Below are 18,185 nucleotides of genomic sequence, written 5' to 3'. Positions count from 1 at the left end.
AGCAAATCTGCTTTTAATATGAAATGTGAATGGGTACTAGGTGCCAGGGAATTTAGCACTGAACTTGATAGTCAAGACTTTTTTAACCTTTGCAGGAAGAAATAGATTTTGCTCTCATCTAAACGTTCACAAGAAGTAATATTGTAAATAGTTTTCTAAAAATATTTATTACATGTGCTGTATACAGGTTCATGTTCTGAGTGATATTGGTTTGCATTGTAGTATTGTAGAATATATTTTGAGCATTGGACTCCCTTTCATAACACAGTTCACACATGGAGAAAGAACAAAAGCCAGCAGGTTGAGAGCTGTTTGGGGCATTTGGTCTGTAATGTAACATCGAATCCAAGCTTTAACTGTCCCCTCTTCTCATGTGATTCTGTTATATATATACAAATGTATGATAAATTGGTCAGTGGTCAATACCCAATCTGCAGAGCAGATTTCCAGGTGTTCTTTCTGATGTGTTGCCCTTAAGCAATAAGACCCTAGGTAATGACATGTGTTCTGGGGTCCTCATTGGCCCTTGTCTCAGAAGATCAGGTGGGGGTAGAACAGCTCTTGCAATGCCCTCTTGCCTTTGCCGGAGAGGTTGCTGTACTTGAATTTTTGCTTCTGTTTGTCTGCACGCTCCCTCATGTCACAAAACTCCAGCAATGGATGAGAAATCTGTCAGCACCAGACACATCAAAAGTGAGCATGTAAATCCAGAAGTTAGCAATTTTCCATGAATTGATAAAGTTTCCAGAAAGTAGTTGAGGCAAACAAAGCTCATTTGGCTATAAAGTGAATGTAAGAACTTTTCACATGAGAAATGTAAGTGGATAACTAAATGTTTCCAACCCACCTTTAAGAAACTAGCCTATTTCCTACCATCCTCCTCTGCCAGGGCTTGAAACATCTCCAGCCCTTGTGTCTGGGCCTAGCCCTAACTTAGATCAGTGGAAAGAGGCAGTCACTCCTCCAATTCTCTCAGCGTGTCCAGCTCAACAGGTTGCTAAAGCTGTTAAAGCGGCCTCTCCTTTTGACCGTCCTAGACTTTGTGAAAAAGAAATACCCCACACCCAAGTAACCTTTAATAGAAGTAATGTAGTTTTTTAGGCTTTTGGAATATGTCTTCTCTTTTGTATTTATGATGGTGTTTGGAATTTTTCACTAGGGTTTTTTAGATTGAAGTGGGTGCATTGGGATAAACCTTTCCATTGCTGAGCTCGAAAGCAAGCAAAGAGGAAAGAAATTGACCTATATTGTATCTTTGGGAAGGTGACTACTTTTTGTGGTGGGGGTGGGGGAGGGTATTGTAGATTATGTGGAGGTAAAATAGAATTCTGGCCTAAGGCTCCCCAAGTCTTTAATACTTTGTAATAAAAATCCCCTTATTAGCCTCACTTAATCTCAATAGAAGCCTGCTGTTTACCCTCAGGGAACAAGTAGTTTTCAAAATTGAGCTCCTCCAAGGTCAATGGCCAGTGCCTGTGAGCATTGGTCGTCTTTGTGAACTCAATGGCATTATTTTCCAATATGCATTATGATATTAAGAAATTCAACCCTAACCTGTATTAAAAGCACAGCCCAGGGTCCTAATTGAGGCTAAATCAATGCCTTTGCAGGGCCAAGGGGTCATAGGAGGCCCATACAATTTAACTGAAGCTCAGGTGCCGTGTGGATTTTTATTTTTAGGCCATGACCCTTCAGAACGCGTGAGGGCAGGGGCTGCTGATCCGGCTGTGGATTCAGGGAGCTCTAAAATGAATCTCTACCGTTCCTTTAAAGGTCTTTCTGGTTCCTCCCAGTGATGTCATTACCGAGGTCAATCTTGTAGTTGTTCAGATGTGCTCCTTTTTGGTGTCTTGTGAGTCTTAGCCAGTGTTCCAGATGCCCAAGGTCAGGGCCTCTGGAGGGCCCAGCCCCTTCTTGGTACCAGGTGTGTGCTCCCAGCCTGTGTGAAGGTAGTCCTTCCAAAAGCAGTGAAATAAGAAATTCTGCAAATGGTAACCTGGAAGATAAGCGTGCGTCCCTTGGGCCTGGATTTCCACTATGTTAGTGAGTGTAGGAAGATACTGTGTCTTTAATGGATGAAAATTCAATGTATGCTGTGAATTTGTTGGTTTGAAACATTGAAAATTTTTCATTAGACAATGTTTACATACCTCACCTGAAGAACCTTTGAGAGTGTATATATGGAAATTTTAAAATATATTAAGTTGCTTTAAAACAATATGTATAGGTATAAAAGTGGAAGTTATTTTAACTTTGAATATGTATCAAGTCTCTTAAATATTGAAATCTTGTAGGCTTTTTGTGCTTCTGTGTTTTACTTTCCTGTTATATCATGTAGGAAACTGTGTTCTTGTTATTGGTGATGGGGCCCACACTGAAATCCAGGCTTGGAAGGATTTCCTGTGTTGTTTCAGATTTTCTTGTTTGGTTTTGAGGGAAGGGGTATGGAGCTAAAGGATGTGTGGGAGGGATTTCTCTAACATTGACACCTATTCCATGAGCTTTTTAAGGCGCTTATTTTACTGCAGCGTATTAAACTTCTTTGATATTAAAGTGTGTTTGTGTAATCACTGGAGAGGGTACAGAGTGCATTGAAGCCAGGCATTTAACTTGAAACCAAGTGGTAATTAGCTAGAAGTAACCCCAAAGGAATACTCTGTCTCAGCCATGGTGTTGGCCCTTAAAGAAACATTATTATGTGCTACTTGAAATCATGAATCATTTTGTAAGCTATGCCTAGCTAGCTTCAGGGAAGAGAAAACACAGTGGGTGAATCCTTGGGATTCCCTTGGCAGGGTAGGAAAGTTACCAGTGTTTCATCCTGAGAGTGAGGAGTGATGGAGTTCAAGCTCCTGACCTCAGGTAAGCCAGGTCCAACTGCCAGGCTCTCTGTGGTGCTAGTGAAATGTAGTAGAAAGTCTTTCCATTTGCATTGTATTCTTTCACCCCTGCTTAAGGCAGGTCTGGTTAAGGGCCCAGCAGGATGGTGAGAATCAACTTAGCAAGTTTATCTAACACTTACCATCAACATGCAGAGCAGCATCCAGTGAGAATACTCAGCAAGCTGCAAGGCCATCCTTGACTTTAACTCAGAGGCTGCTACTGCTGCTCCACAGATGTGGGGGGTTTTTAGCCCAATTTTTAAATATATATTTAAAGACTAAGGATTTTTTTTTATCATTAAGATTGAGATTTGTGGGCTGGGGATATATTTCAGTTGATGGAGTGCTTGCCTCACATGCACAAGGCCCTGGGTTGATTATCCAGCACCACCAACACCACCCCCTACAAAAAAAAGTGAGATTTCTAAGGTCGAGGATCTGACTCAGTGGTAAAGTACTTTGCCTGGCATGCCTGAGGCTCTGGGTTTGATTCCCAGAACCAAACAAAAAATATATATATATATATATTTTTTGAGATTTCTAGCTTATCATTTAAAAAAAGATGAAGATATGATAGAATTAACTTATTGGTATGCATCATCTAGTGCTCAGTAGATTGGAAAATGCTCTCCAGGTCACATATTCCCTAGCTGTTTCAATTGCCATTTGTCACTTTATAGTAGGGAAACCTTTTGATATACTACTGTATCAGAAGTGACAACAGAAAGGATAGGCTCAGAGGGTGTCACTCACTTGACTTCGATAGGTAATATCCTGGCCAGTACAGACATTTGAGCCTACTTCCCTAGTTGATCCCATTTTCTTTCCTCCTAAAATTTTCAGTTTACCAATTGTCATGACACTGAAGTTACCATCACTGGGCACTTTGAAGGTGGCCCTTGTGCTGGTAAGGTGTAGCTTGTGTGACCATTGCCTATGTTTCCAATGGAAAATAAGTCTGTGGTCCTGTCATTGGGAAGAAGGCCAGCCAGGTGCCTGTGTCATCAGGAACCTTATAAAGCTTGTCTGCCAGGGCCCAGCTTCACCCAGACTCCCAAGTGCAATTTTCTGGTGTGAGAAGGTGACAGAATCCCCACAGAAGTATGTTTGCCTCCTTTCTCCACTGATCCCTATGAACCACTCTGCCTAGAGACACGCAGTTAATCTTACAGGACATCTGAGAAGACATACTGATGTCTAATCTGTTGCCCTGATGCTCCGAAGCCCTCAGAGACAGGTTGAGTGTAGGTGTGGCTCTGTAGACAAAAACGTAAGAGTAAAGGCAAGCATTTGGTGAGAGGTGAGGATGTGTAGCTTCCCCAGACCATGTGTGCTATACCCTCTCTGGCTTATACCCCCAGCCAGTTCTGACTGCTGGCCCCCAAACCCTTCTTCCTTCAGGATGGACAGACGTCCTTTGCCACTTCAGGAACAGGGCTCCAGGGCAGATATTCTGCGTGTGGGGATACTGTTGGGCATGGCATCAGCCCTCAGGCTCTTAAGCCCTGGGAGGGTGAATGCAGGCAGGAATAGGCTCACCTCGGTGGAAAAAGAGACCAACCAAACAATATAAGTGAATCAATGTCATGTTCACATGAAAGACAAGACAATATTGGCATTCTAAAACAGTACTTCCAGGGGAAGGGCAGGTGCAGCACCCTCATGGGCTGTCTAAACCAGTCTCTTAGATTCGATCCAAATAAGACTACAGAAACCCCACACCAAAGGTCACGACCACATAGCATCTGCAAATCAAAACAAGACATTGGAGTTGACTTTAACATATAAAAATACTATAACAAAATGAAATACAAATATATATTAGAATCTGTAAGTATTCTGTATAAAGAGATACTTTCGTGGTTAGGCTAACAGCAGGCAAAGAGGAGAAAGTCGGCCTTTTCCATTTCCCAAGAGTCCCAGAGACCCATGGCTGTCACCAGTGTTGCTGCAGAGAACAGCTTCTCAGGCTTTGCCCTGCTGGGTGTCTTCAGTGCACATAATGGAAGCAACCAGTGGCAACCACAAAGGAACTGAAGACATTTGCCAAAGGGGGACAAGATGCAGAGGCGATTTCTCAGCAGGTGGTCTCCCAGTAGCCGCCTTCCAGGACTTCATCAGTGTGAACAGGCACTGGAGATGATGACCAGGGTCCCTAGTGACTTGCAGTTGCAGGATAAGTTGATCTTGGGGCACGTGGCTCTCCTGGCCCCTTGTTGCCCTCGGCTTGCAGTAGATTCTAGTCCTCAGATTCAGCCAAGGACTAGCATGGCAGGGCTGATGTGGGTAATTTAGGCTCATGCAGTACTGCCTGGGAACCATCACACTGACCTCTCACCTGCCGTACCCATAGCCCTGGGGAAGGGGTGGCATCACCTTTCTGTAGGTGCCCCTTTGTGCAGAGTGACGAGGCCTCCTGCCAGTCAGTGTTCCTCAGCTTGGGAACTGGCTTCTCCAGCTCTATGGGGACCACCAGAGAGGTGAACTTCCTCAGGGCTAGTGAGTCCAACATCTTTTTTTTCAGGGAAGGGGCAGGCTGGCTGCTCTTGCGTGTTTCTGCCCTATGCAGGTTAGTGTTGCTCAGAGCCTCAAGACAGTAAGAGCCCGGCCCCCTGCTGAGGGTCAGATCCTGCCTTGAGGACACTTACCCATTTGAGCAGAGCAGGGCCCTGTTTCCCACCCCAGGGTCCCAGCTCATACTTGCAGGCATGAGTGCAGGTGTGGTGGAATGTGCCAGGCTTCTGTGGCTGCAAGAGGCTGATGATCTCTGCAGTCAGCACTAAGGTCCCCCTTGCATACTCAGGGCTACATGCTCTTCGGGAGACATCTGGAAAGAAGAGTAACTTTTCCTCCCTTTGCTAACTCTCAGATTCAGAAATCACCCGCTTGATTCAGCATGCCAGATAAGCTCTGTCAGAGAATCCCACACCCAGTAGCTCTAACACTAGGGTGGGCAGCTGCAGTCCCAACAAGGGTCAATGGCCAGAGCCCCACTGGGCTCTACTCTTCCCAGGCATCCTTGTCACTCCTGCAGTGCACAGGGATTGGTTCATGCCTGCCCATTAGGGCTGGATGCTCGCAGTATCCCGTCCCAGGTTAGGCACATAAATACTTGTGGCTGTGATTAAGAGAATGGGACTTCTAACTCCTCAGGTTTCCTTCTGAGACCACAGCAGGAGAATCTACACAGTTCCTTTTGTTCCTCCCCATTTTATAGCTGAGGACCCTGAGGTCCAGATGGAGAGAAGTCTGCCCAGCATGACAGCTAACAAAGGCTATGATGACGACCTTTGTGACCCCAGTGCTCCCTACTGACCTTCAGTGCCAGGAGATCTGAGCTGAACTTCACAAAGGAGATCCCTGCCTGGTCACCAAACCCTCACACCTGACCCATTGCCAGTAGTTCACCAACAGCTTGTAATGGGTGGGTGGCTGGAGAGCCCAAGGTGCAGTGTCCCATGCGTGGCTAGTGATGGAGGCAGGTGATGTTTACTCAACTGGAGCCAGAACTTCCTGCCCTCTTTGGTGGGGTCTGCCTTCCCTGGGAACCCCCTCATAGAAGCTAAAGTGGTCATCCTACACATCAGAATTCAAGGCCTGGTCTTAAGAACCAACTCCACCCCAGCATCCTTCCCAAGCAGTGCCAACCGAGTGGGGCAGCCCCTTTCCCGTGGCAAGAGGAGGCCCTTCCGTCTGCCCCCGGCCTGCTGCCAGCAAGATGCTGTGGCAGCAGGAGTGAGGCCGTTACTCGCAGAGGCCCCAGGGGGAAGGCCAGCTTGAGAAAGGCTCAGCCCCCTTCTTCAGACCGGGTATGGAGGGGTGCCACCACTCGGCCCTTTGTGGCCTGACCTCACGCACACATTCATTCAACAAATATTTATTAAGCGCCTATTTGTGCAAGGCACTTCCGGAGAGGGCGGCAGCTCGGCCTCGCCCCTCCGCCGGGCCAAAGCTAGAAAGGCTGTCAAGGCCACCCGCGCTGCCCAGGGCCTGGCGCCGTCCTGGTGATGGCCCGCACCCCCAGCCCAGCTGCCGCCCGCCGCCGGCCCGCGCCCACTACGCGCAGAGGGCACAGCCACACTTGGTGGGCTTCTCCACCTCCTCAGCAAAAGAGGTCCCATCGCTGCACTCGAAGGTGAGCTTCCTCCGCTTCAGCCGCAGGCCCCTGCAGCAGCCCTGGCCCAGGCACGTGCCCCGGCACTCCACCCACGACAGTGGGCGCGTGGTCTGGCAGATGGCATAGCCCCTCTGGACCCGGTGAAAGTCCCGCACAGGGTCCCCCCGGCATTCGGACTCTGGATGGGACAGACACCAAGAGAAAGCCTCAGGGTACACTCAGGGTCCAGCTGCTGCCCCAGGAGGAGGAGGAGGAAGCAGGCAGCATCCCTGGAGGGGTCTTCATGCTCTCACGCCCCTCTGTCCCCAGCGTCCTCCCACCTTCTGAGCATGCACCTTCGCACAGCTTCCTCCTGGGGCCCACAGTGTGGCCGGGGGGAAGGAGGAAATTCCTAGCTGCCGGAGTAAGATGCCTCCCCTTACAGAGGCCTGGAGGGGATGATGACATTATAAAAGAAATCCCTGCTGGGGAGGTGATGGCCAAAGGGGCCCCAGGTCTGGGTTTCCCCTGCTTCCCCTGCCCAGCCTCAGCAGTCTAGATTCCGACTCAGCATCCTGGTCAAGCTGGCTGGGGAGGGCTTGAGAAGGGGTCCCAAACCCTGACTTCGGCCACTCCCAGGTCCAGAGTGGATGGGACTAAGATGTGGTGATCTGGCTAGGAGCTGTTACCTAGGTGATCTCTTCTGTAACTAGAGATCTCAGCCAGAAAGGGCAGCTGAGGAGTGGGCTGGGCCCAGGGGAGGTGGGGGGTGGAGCTCAGTGCACAGAAGGTGGGGGACACCAAAAGGCCAGGAGTAGCCTCAAGTGGAGAGGAGTGGGGAGGGTAGCTGAGGTTGGGAGGAAGGAAACACCAAGTTGCTATGCATTTTGTGGGGAGGGACCCTGCAGAGGGCACATCAGGAGGGGGGCCCCTGACCTTGCTCACACAGCTTGCCCGCAAAGCCAGGGTCACAAACACAGTGTGCTCCCTTGGTGGCCGAGGCCTGGCAGTGGCCATGCAGGCACTGCAGGCCCCCACAGGGCTCTGCAGCCGCCCCGACCTGGTTGCACAGAGCCCCTGAGTACCCATCCTGGCACTGGCAGCTGTAGGAAAGGGCATCGAGGGGCACACATTCCCCATGGACACACCTGGAGGAGACAGAGAAAAGTCACCGTGAGGACAGGCCAACCCAAGGCCCACCTCTCCCAGCCTTGACTTCATAGGACTGTATTCTGTCGCCAAGATTTAAAACCAAGGGAAAAAAACACAATTCTGATTGTCCTTATGAGCCTTTTCCTATTAATAAACATGGAAAACCAGTATGGAGGTGGGTGGGGGAGCTGTGTTAGGTTCCGTGCTCCAATTTAGGGGTTTCAAACTACAGTTTGAGAGGTGGCCCTCACATGGACAAGTAGAATGTGGGAAAGGGCAGGTACCCAGGGGCAAGGCCTCCCTCAGCCCATCCCATACTCACTTGTGCCCATGGCAGGGGCCCTCAGCTGGCTGGTCGCAGTGCAGGCCCCCCCAGCCAGCCTCACAGTGGCACACAGGCCCCGGGCTGGCACTGGGCTGGCAGATGCCATGCAGGCAGTAGAGCTTGCGGCAGGGTTCGCAGCCCGGCACCACGCCTGGTTTCATCTGCGTCTTGGTGAAGTCCTGCAGCTCATTGTTGATGTACAGGTTTCGAATACAACCATGGAAGCTGGTGCCATTGAGGATCTGCCACAGGCGGAAGGCAGCTGAGTTCACGTCCACGGGCATCCCTGGGGTGGGCAGGGAGCAAAGCCAGGCTGAGTCAGGCCGGACGTAGCACCCAACTCTGAGATCTGCTGGGCAGCTCTAGTGTCCCCTGTTACCCTCAGTCTCTGTCCTTCTGGCCCTGTGACCCTGAGCCTTTGCCACCTAGACGGCCAGATTCATTTCCCAGAATGCACGGAAAAGCTGCTTTCCCTGGGATGACAGCTGGGTTGTCAGCCCGGCATGGCAGTTGGCAAGTGAGGTTCTAGGCTGCCCTACCCAGGGCTCCTTTCTCCCATCTAGAACACTAGCTTTTATCTCTAGAGACCCCAATCAAAGCCAAGGACTTGGCCTGGGCACTGGCCCCTTGGTTCTGATGGTCATTGCTTCCCAGCTACCCTCTGAGATCGGGCGTTCCAAAATCTACCTGAAAGATGACCAGCGACTTGCCTGAAGTTGCTCGAAGAGCAGAGACAGAGGTGGCATCAGAACCAGGGGGCCAGGAATCAGCAGCCCTCCCCCACTATACCCAGAGCCTGGCTCCAACCAAACCAGAAATGTCTGTGGGTGGTGGACGGGATCACCTGGCCTGCAACACCTGTACGGCCAGTGGGTGTTTACAGCTGATGCGTGGACTGCCTCTAGCAGCAGCTCTGACCTCCAAGGGCCTAAGACTGGGAATGGAGCCCCTTCTGGCCCAAAGATGGGAAGAAAGGTGAACATGGTGAGGGAGACAGCCGGGAAAGCCCCAGGCCCTCTCCTAGGCCTGTCCCCCATCCTTCTTGGTCAGCAGGACTGGGCAAAGAGCAGCCTGGGCTCCAGGCAGGGGAGGACAATCCAGCAGCAACTTGGCCTTTCACTAGGACAACACCCACCTCTTGGCATTTTCCCTCACAGTGCAGTGTCCTGGGTATCAGGTCTCCTGGGCCACTCAGGCCAGAGAGCCAGAGGCCCCCACCTTGGGATACTGACATCATGGTCCAATGGAGAATCCTGGAGAAAGACAGCTGCAGCGTACCCAGCACCAGTTCCTCACCTCCCACGTAAAGAGGGGCCTCGCTGTTGAGCGTGTAGTGTTTGCCAAAGTTGTCCATGGTCATGGGACTGCCACCATCGATGGAGAGATTCACCATCTGGTCAAAGGTGACCAGCTCAACAGTGTGGAACTGCCCGTCATTGATCGTCTCAGCACTGGAAGGAGATGAGGTGCCCCCACCCAAAGGAGTAGGTGTCATTTTGGAGTACCATTGGCCCAGTAGCTACTTCCAAAGTGACTAAATCTGTCAGGGAGAAGACTTACAGGCCCCTTTCTGGGGCCCTAGGGAGAAACTGAGAAGTTAGGGGCAGAGGCCCCCACTATTGGAGAACCTCCTCTGAGTTTAGGGTTGGGATGAGGAAGGAGAGGCCACCCCTTAGACCTCAGAGAGCCTCACGCTAAGCTGGGGTTGGACCTGGTGGGCGGCCCAAGTTTCTAGTGGTCCCAACAACTATACTGCCCTGGCAGTCGCCCTGCCCCTGAGGGTAGGTGGGGAGCACGAGGAAGCCCTACCTGTAGATAGCAGAACTGGGGTAGCTGCCTGGGTCATAGCTGACACGCACGTGGCCCTGGTACAGCTCAACTGCGATGTGGTCGTTGTCTCCATTGTACAGCAGAATCCCATTGTCCTCTGCAGTGGAGACCTAATGGGCAAAGCACTTTCTCTCCCACTCCGCCCCTCACAGTAGCAATGGGTGGCACAGAAACTGGACAGGCCAGGCTGTGTGCAGAGGCATCCTTCCCTGCCTGGCCAACCTCCCCAGGGGCCACTTCTCTAGGAGGCACTGACAGAGGCTGGCAGTCTAGGATTCAAATACCAACTACTGCCAGTCTGGTCAGGTCCAGGCAGAAGGACAGACAAGCCAGCTGAGACCTAGAAAAGATGTACCAGAGGAACAGAGGAATCTTGGGGAGTCTGCTCCAGAGAGGGAGAGGCAGATTGGGACCCCCACTTCCCAGGTGAAGGGAGCCCCTCTGTGGGAGCTAGCCACACAGGGTGAGGACTAGAGAGGGGACAAGGGCAGGAGGGCTGTCTCAGCCAGAATTGTCCAAATCTGGAAGGAGCCTCTCAGGAGATCGTGTCTGTCACTGGAGCTGTTGTGACAAACAAGACAAGCAAGAGCAGGATTTTTGTTTGGAAGGGAGGTCCCCTCAGTTGCTCTGGGGGCCATGATCTGTTCCTTCTGCCTTGAGTCTCTCCCCTACTATCTTCTGATAAAGACCCTGAACCCCTGATCCCTGGAGGTGGGCACATGGTTCAGGCAAGACCAATCATACTATCCCATCTCCTCGGATCCAGCGGTTGGTACAGGGATGGGCATGTGACTGAGACCAGGCCAATCAGAGAACTCCCCTGAGACTGCTGACTGTTGTCTGCTTAGAGCTGGCAGGGAAGAGCCCCTTTGGGTCTGGTAATGGGACTTTCTGGGGCTATGAGGATTCGACCAAGGATGAGGGTTTGGGTGAGTTTCGTTTTGTTAAGCAGCTAAGGCTGGCTCTTGTCCTGCTGTGAGGATAATGTGAGTGGACAGGATTTTGGAGAAGTGACGTGGGGAGGAGAGCCGAATGAGCATGTGTGAGAGGCTGAAAGGTTCTGAGAAAAAGAAGGGGACAAAACAAAGAGAGAAGAAAGACGTGGCATTTGCCATCAGGAATGGAATTTTGGGGAGAGAGATGACTAAGGAGGAGTTTAACTTTTCTTTGGGGTAATATGCAATTCAATCCACTCTCCCTCTCCAAGAAATATTTAGCAGAATATGGATATACAAAATGTGCACATTTCTGTGTTGTGGAAGTGGGACTTGCTTTCTTTTTATCTGTAACATGATCACATTCTAAGACAAAATAGAAGATATAAAAAGGGCAACTCAGGGACCAAGCCCAGAGCTCTGGCCACCTTCTGGCCACATGAAACCAGCCTGTGTGCAGCACAGGAGGCAGAAGCCAAGGAGTAGTTGAGATAGAAGACGGTGGGGAAGGACCCTGTGGAGCTTGGTTTTCTGAATCCAGCCTCCCCGGGGACTGCCTCCACCTTGCCTGATGTGTGGCTTAGTTACCTTCCCAACTGTCCAAACCGGCTCAAGCTGAGTCCCCAAAGGCCAGGAGGAGTTTTGACTGACACATGTCCCTTCTAGGTCCCCTAGGCAGAGGTACAGTCTGATGCTCTGACCTGAGGCCATGGTCCCCTGTTCCCGGACTCCCTCTTGGGAAGAGGCGCCCTGGGTACCCACCTGTAGTGTGATATTAGCCCGTGGCCAGTTCTGCAGGTCAGTGAACTGCAGATAAGTGTCCCGATCCACAAAGTTGACACTGAGCAACTTCTCACACTCAGGGCCACCGAAGCCTGGGAGGCACTGGCACACAGGCCGGCTGCCCTGGTCCACACAGTTGGCCCCATTCTGGCACTCAGTCCCCTCACAGGGGTTCCTGGGGGCAGGTGGGTGTGGGGGGATCTCACAGAGCTGTCCGCTGAGGGGAAAGGACACAGGTCAGAGAAGGCCCAACCAAAGGAAGAAGAGTCCTGGAGAGGAATTCACTAAACATCCTGGGGAAACAGAGCCTTAAAGTGACTGAAGATGTTCTTAGTGAACACGTTTTTCCCCCCGTGGAAGGGTACTGAGAACAAGTGTGGTTGGCTGGCCCCTGGTTCAGCAGCATGGACATTACCTGTCAGAAGGGGGAAGCCTACTGAATCTGCTTGTTAACAAGATCTCAGGTGGTTCATGTGTATAATAATGATTGAGAAGCACTCACTGCTGGTGTCAGTAAAGAAACTGAATAATCACAAAACTTCCCAGGCCTAGGTGGTTTCATTGGTGAATCTCACAAAACATTTAAAGAAGAATTAATATAAATTCTTCACAGACTCTTCAGAAAAATAAAGAAAAGAAAAAAAAACTAACTCTGATACCAAAGCCAAAGACCTCACAACAAAAATCACAGACTGATATCTCTTATAAATATGGGCACAAAAATCCTTAACAAAATATTAAGGACTGGTAGGTAGTTGAATGATGGAGCACTTGCCTAGCATGTGTAAGGCTCTGGCTTACCCAACCCTGGAAAACACACACACACACACACACACACACACACACACACACACACACACTCATACACAAACAAACATCAAATCCAGAATAAAAAGCATTATATACCATGATCATTTGGGATATACCCCAGGAATCCAAGGTTGTTTTAACTCAACAAATTAGGAAGTTAATTTAATGAAGGGCACCCACAAAAACCACATAACATATTTAATAATGAAAGACTGAAGGATTATCCCCCAAGACAAGGACATCTGCTCTCACAGCTTCTATGCTATATTGTACTAGGGATTCTATCCAGAGCAGTTAGACAAGAGAATGAAATAAAATGCATCTAGATTTTGGAAAAAAAGAAAACTATCTCTACTTTCACATGACATGATCCTATATAAGAAAATCCTAAAGAATCCACTAAAATGCACTCAGAACTAATTAAAGAATTCGCAAGATTGCAGGATACAGTTGATGCACAAAAATCAAAGGAAAAATTAAATTAAACAATTCCACTTACCATACCATCGAACAGAATAAAATACTTGGGAACAAGTTTTAAGAATAAGTGCAAAACTTTCTTTGATAATTACAAAGCAATTATTGAAAGAAATTAAAGAAAGTCTAAATAGATAGAAAGACATCCCATGTTCATAAATCAGAAGACTTACTGCTGTTAAAATAGCATTGTTCCTGAAATTGACCAATATGATCCCTATCAAGTTCCTGATTGACTTCTTTGCAACATGAACAAACTTTGAAAATATTATGCTAAGTGAAAGAAGCAGACAGAAAAGACAGTGCATTGTATGATTCCATTAAATGGAATGTCCAGAATATGTTCACAAACACACTTATTGGTAGATTAGAAAATGCTGGAGGGTGGGCTGGAAGTGACAGAGGATGGGTATGGGGTTTCCTTCTGGAATAAAGAAAATGTTCTAAATCGATTATTGTGATAGATGCACAATTCTGAGGATATATGAAAGACCATTGAATTTTACACTTCAAATCGTATGGTATATGAATTATATATTGATAAAGGTATTTTTAAAAAACAACACAAGGAGCTGGGGTGTATCTAGTGGTGGAGGCATGTTCAGCATCAGTGAGGCCCTGGATTCCATCACCAGCACCATGAGGGTATAAAAGAAGACACAAGCAGAGTGTGGGAGGTGGGTGGCCAGAAGGCAGCCCCTCCAGCTTCCCAGGGGAGCCCCCAGGAGAAGGTAGATGACCTTTATGGCAGGACATGACTTCCACAGTTCAGCCCGAAGAGTAAGTCATGAACACTTCCCAGTAATCTGTACCTGCCTCCCATCCCCCACTAACAGGTTAGGGACCCTCTGCCTAGGTTCTGAGCCATACATGACTTTCCCAGGCTGCACAGCTAGGATTGGCAGAACCACAGTTAAAAATCCAGGATTCGACTACCAGACTCTGACCCAGCCAGCCCAGACGGACAGCTAGAGCAGCAGCTCAGGTGCATCCCGGTGGCTCACCTGTAGCCCTCGGCACAGAGGCAGGCATAGCTGTTGACCTCGTCCACGCACTGAGCCCCATTCTGGCAGCGATGATCCCTGCAGTCGTCCTGATTCTCACTGCAGTTGTCACCCGCGTAACCTGGTGCACACTCACACCTGGGGGTGGGGGTGGGGGTGTCAGCCACACAGCCCAGAGCCCAGGTGGCCAGGGCCCATACTGCGTGTTCATGTGACAGAGGACCTCAAGTCCCTGTGGAGACCACCAGGAGGCCAAAAAGAGCCCTGGATATAACGAGGACCCAGCCCATCCTGACAGTGTTTTCCAGCATGAGAAGAGAGTTTATGTGGGGGTGGGGGGACCTGGATGGAGAGGGTGGCTGCCCAGCAGCAGGAGGAAATGAGACTTTTGTCCCAGAGAACCTATCTCCACATGCAAGGCCAACTCTCTTCCAACCTGCCCTGCTGCTCGGCTGCTCCCTCCATGCTCTCTCACAACCCCGGGCACGTGCTCCTGCATCACATGGCTCAGCCACCCCTCTTCACCAGACTCTCCAACTCTGCTGGGCCCATCCTTTAGCAGGGCATGTGCCGGCCTCTCAATGGGAACCTTGGCCCCAGGCCGGCCTCTAGCCTCCCAGCTCTCACCACATCACTGTCTCCCCCCAAATCTGTCTTGGCCAACCATTTGCCTATCAAATAAAGGGCACACTCTCTCTCCCCTTTCCAGTAATGGCCTTGCAAGACATTCCCTGTCCTGCAGGCTATCCGCTCCCCCCACCAAGCCCACACCTGCCAGATACAACTGTTGATTCTGGAGCACCCTCTGCATGGTGCAGCCAAGCCAATACCTCACCTCTAGTGAACACCACCCCTCACTGAGCAATCTCTTCTCTGAATCCCTTCTGAACTCCAAACTCCACTGCTCAACCACACAATGAGCAGATCAGTGCCCTTGCCTGGATTATTTTACTCATTCCTGAACTCAGTGTTTTTCAGGATCTAAGAAATATCTTTCAGCTCACTGCCTACACACACACACACACACACACACACACACACACACACACACACACGCATCAATCAATCAATTTAGTACAACAACATTTATTCTTACCCTATAAAATGGTACATTGCTCTCTGATGGTTTTTTTCTTAATGTTAACTTTGACCCACCCAATTGATCACTATCTACTTGAATTGAGTCTTGAGTTGCATTTTGAAACACTGTTACAGTAGCTGAACCACCACCCACTCCATCCATCCATCCATCCACCCACCCACCCACCCAGTGACTGCGTATTGAATACTGGCTGGTTTCTAGGCACAGTGCTGAGTGTCAGTTCCACCTTGCCACCACATCAGGATAGGAAGTTGAGAGATGTGCACTATATAACCCTGTGCTGCAGCTTGGGCCCAGGACAAAGCACAGTACCCGTTCCCTGTGGCAGGAAGGATGATGCCAGCAGTTCCAAAGAGGGTTAGTTGCCTGTTTGAAACCCTGCTCCATTCCACCCTCTGAGACACAGCATCTCTGAGGAGGATACCTGCCACTCAGTGTGTCCCTGGTCTGCCCTGCCACTGCAGGAGTGTAGCATCTGTCTATCATTTGTATGGAGGTTTGATGCAGCCCACTGATGGTGTATCCAGGCCTCAGTCATCTTCTGACACTAACTTCCTGCCCATGGATATCAGGCAGCTCTGGCTAGATGGCAGGCTTCCTAGGGGATTCCACCCAACGATGACAATAATATAGGACAGCAATTCCGTGCCCAAACCTCCCAGGGCTGAACAGGCTCTGGAATTCAGAACTTCTTGGCATTGGTAAAATAGTCCATAAAACAGTGGATGATATAACCTGCTGAGATGGTCGGAGATGGCCCTATAAGCCAAAAAGTTTAGATTTTGGTAGCAAAATCTGTACATATCCACACTCCATGGGATGAGCAACAGTATAAATGGCCTCATATCAGCTCAGCTCAGCCCTTCTTAACAAATACGTTCCGGTGAGGGCCGATTGTACCTTCGGAAGAAGTTTTTGGTCTTTAGAGTTTCGTGGATTTTGTAATTGGGATAAGCAGCTGTGGATCTGGAACAATTGACTCTGGGTGGAGAACTTGGATGCTAGACACAGAAGAAAGTGCTTGTCATATACTTTCTCACCTAATCATTGTAATCACCCCAGGAGGAAGCGCTGCCACACAGCTGAAAATCTGAAACAGTGCAGCCAACTGATTCATTCAGGGTGATGCTGCAGATAGGTCTCTCAGGCCAGAATAGTACCCATAACCACCCTCTGCACCCTGCATCACTGAGACCAAACCCTCTGACAGGTGAGAACATGAGGGATGGGGAGAAGGCAGAGCCCAGACTGAAATCCCTGGCAATGGGTGCCACTGACCTGGGCCCATCTGGGGTGCCCACACACTGGGCCTCATGCTGACATGGGTTCAGATCCGGGGAGCAGAAGTCCACCAGCTGCTCACAGGCCCTTCCTGGGGAAATAAGGAGCAAGAGGCAGGAGAGAAGCCAGGCCCAGCAGAACCTCCTCAGACACTGAGAAGGCCCCAGACCTGCCACCCACAGCACAGGGCTCCGGCGTGTGCTCTGGCCCCACCATGCTTACCCGTGTACTGCAGGGGGCACCGGCAGGTGTAGTTGCCCACACCATCCACACAGACGCCTCCATTGGCACAGGCATGCTCCACACAGTCATCCGTGTTCACCTCACAGGTTGGTCCTTCAAAGCCGATGGGACAGGTGCACCTGTGGGGGATGGTAAGAGGGAGAGGCACAGATGGAAACCTGTGTCCCCACTCAGGATCATCCTTCCACAGAATCAGGGTTTCTTCTCTGGGCCAGGCCCTTGGCAGGGGCTGTTAAGGTAGGTTACAGGTGAACAAGACAGGTGCTGCCCTCAAAGGACTCAATCACAGTCTAGTGAAAAAGACCGGTGACTGGAGCAGAGGTGGGGAGTGTGGGGTGGTAAACGTGCCTGAAACCAGGGTGTGGGCAGACAGGGGCAGAGGACAACTAACTCCTCCTTGGTGGGTCGCCCAGGGCAGGTTTCCTGGAGGAGGGGACAAATTGACCTATTCAAGGACCCAAGCAGAAGGAGCAGGAAGGGGAGGGAAGGCAGCAGGGACAGAGGAATGTCCAAAAGCCTGACTTCCACACACATCCTCCAGGAAGGGCCCTGCTCATCCACGCAGTTCAGGGGCAGCATGTGGAGCGCAGGCTTCAGGGAGAATGGGGCTGAGGGGAGCAGGAGCTGGGTTGTGGAGGGTCCTGGAGATCAGTGACCCTCAAACCAGGGTTATAACTTCCCCCGAGGCACCTGAGGTTTTCCAAGTGGTGTGAGGGTCAGAGAGAGGTCTGAGAAATCCCCCTCTTCAAATGTCCACACAGGCTCCTCCCTAAACTGCTCTGTCCAGGACTCCAAAAGGTGCCCTGAACCATCCCAAGTGCAAGGTGTGAGGCACCAAGTAAAACAACAACTGGGGACCCTGATGCGTAGAAAGCAGAACAAATGGTTTTTGTAAGTCAAGAGGTTTCCGGTTCCACCCGTTGCAAGTGATGGGAGGCCTCACGGAACTCTCAGCTGACAGAGCATGAAAAATACCTTTGGTGATAGATCACTCTGAAGGTTTGGGTACATCAACTGGGAAGAGTTTCAAAGAACTGAGTGACATGGCTATAATAAAACTCCTCCTAATCCTGTTGGTGTATTTATGTGAACAAACTTTCCCAGCATTTACATCCATAAAAACAAAGCCAACAACCAGGGCTGTTGAGCCCTCTCCTGCTCTGTCCCATCCCCCCTGGACACGTGGACCCATTCAGAGAAGAAAAGAACTCCAGAAAAGCACCCTGTCCATACCCTTAAGTTTCATTAAGGGACACAGTCCAGTA

At 50.1% G+C, this 18,185-nt stretch overlaps 2 protein-coding genes across 2 annotated transcripts in view; one reads left to right on the top strand and one right to left on the bottom strand.

Annotated features, from left to right (window-relative positions):
* Lcor (ligand dependent nuclear receptor corepressor) overlaps positions 1-18,185 on the top strand; it is a 181,479-nt gene that overhangs the window by 133,762 nt on the left and 29,532 nt on the right. The gene's annotated exons all lie outside the window — the stretch shown is intronic.
* Slit1 (slit guidance ligand 1) overlaps positions 4,453-18,185 on the bottom strand; it is a 154,927-nt gene continuing 141,194 nt past the window's right edge. The window contains exons 29-37 of the mRNA XM_005335276.3: positions 16,900-17,039; positions 16,675-16,768; positions 14,295-14,432; positions 11,983-12,220; positions 10,265-10,395; positions 9,752-9,906; positions 8,453-8,741; positions 7,915-8,126; positions 4,453-7,177 (exon numbers count right to left, since the gene is read on the bottom strand). Of these exons, the coding sequence (XP_005335333.3) occupies positions 6,939-7,177; positions 7,915-8,126; positions 8,453-8,741; positions 9,752-9,906; positions 10,265-10,395; positions 11,983-12,220; positions 14,295-14,432; positions 16,675-16,768; positions 16,900-17,039 (1,636 nt within the window). The 3' untranslated portion in view covers positions 4,453-6,938. The remainder of the gene's footprint in view (positions 7,178-7,914; positions 8,127-8,452; positions 8,742-9,751; positions 9,907-10,264; positions 10,396-11,982; positions 12,221-14,294; positions 14,433-16,674; positions 16,769-16,899; positions 17,040-18,185) is intronic.

This window comes from Ictidomys tridecemlineatus, chromosome 1 (assembly GCF_052094955.1).
Source record: "Ictidomys tridecemlineatus isolate mIctTri1 chromosome 1, mIctTri1.hap1, whole genome shotgun sequence".
NCBI lineage: Eukaryota > Metazoa > Chordata > Mammalia > Rodentia > Sciuridae > Ictidomys > Ictidomys tridecemlineatus.
Note: the sequence above shows the minus strand (reverse complement) of the source record. Positions and strands in the feature narration are given on the sequence as shown.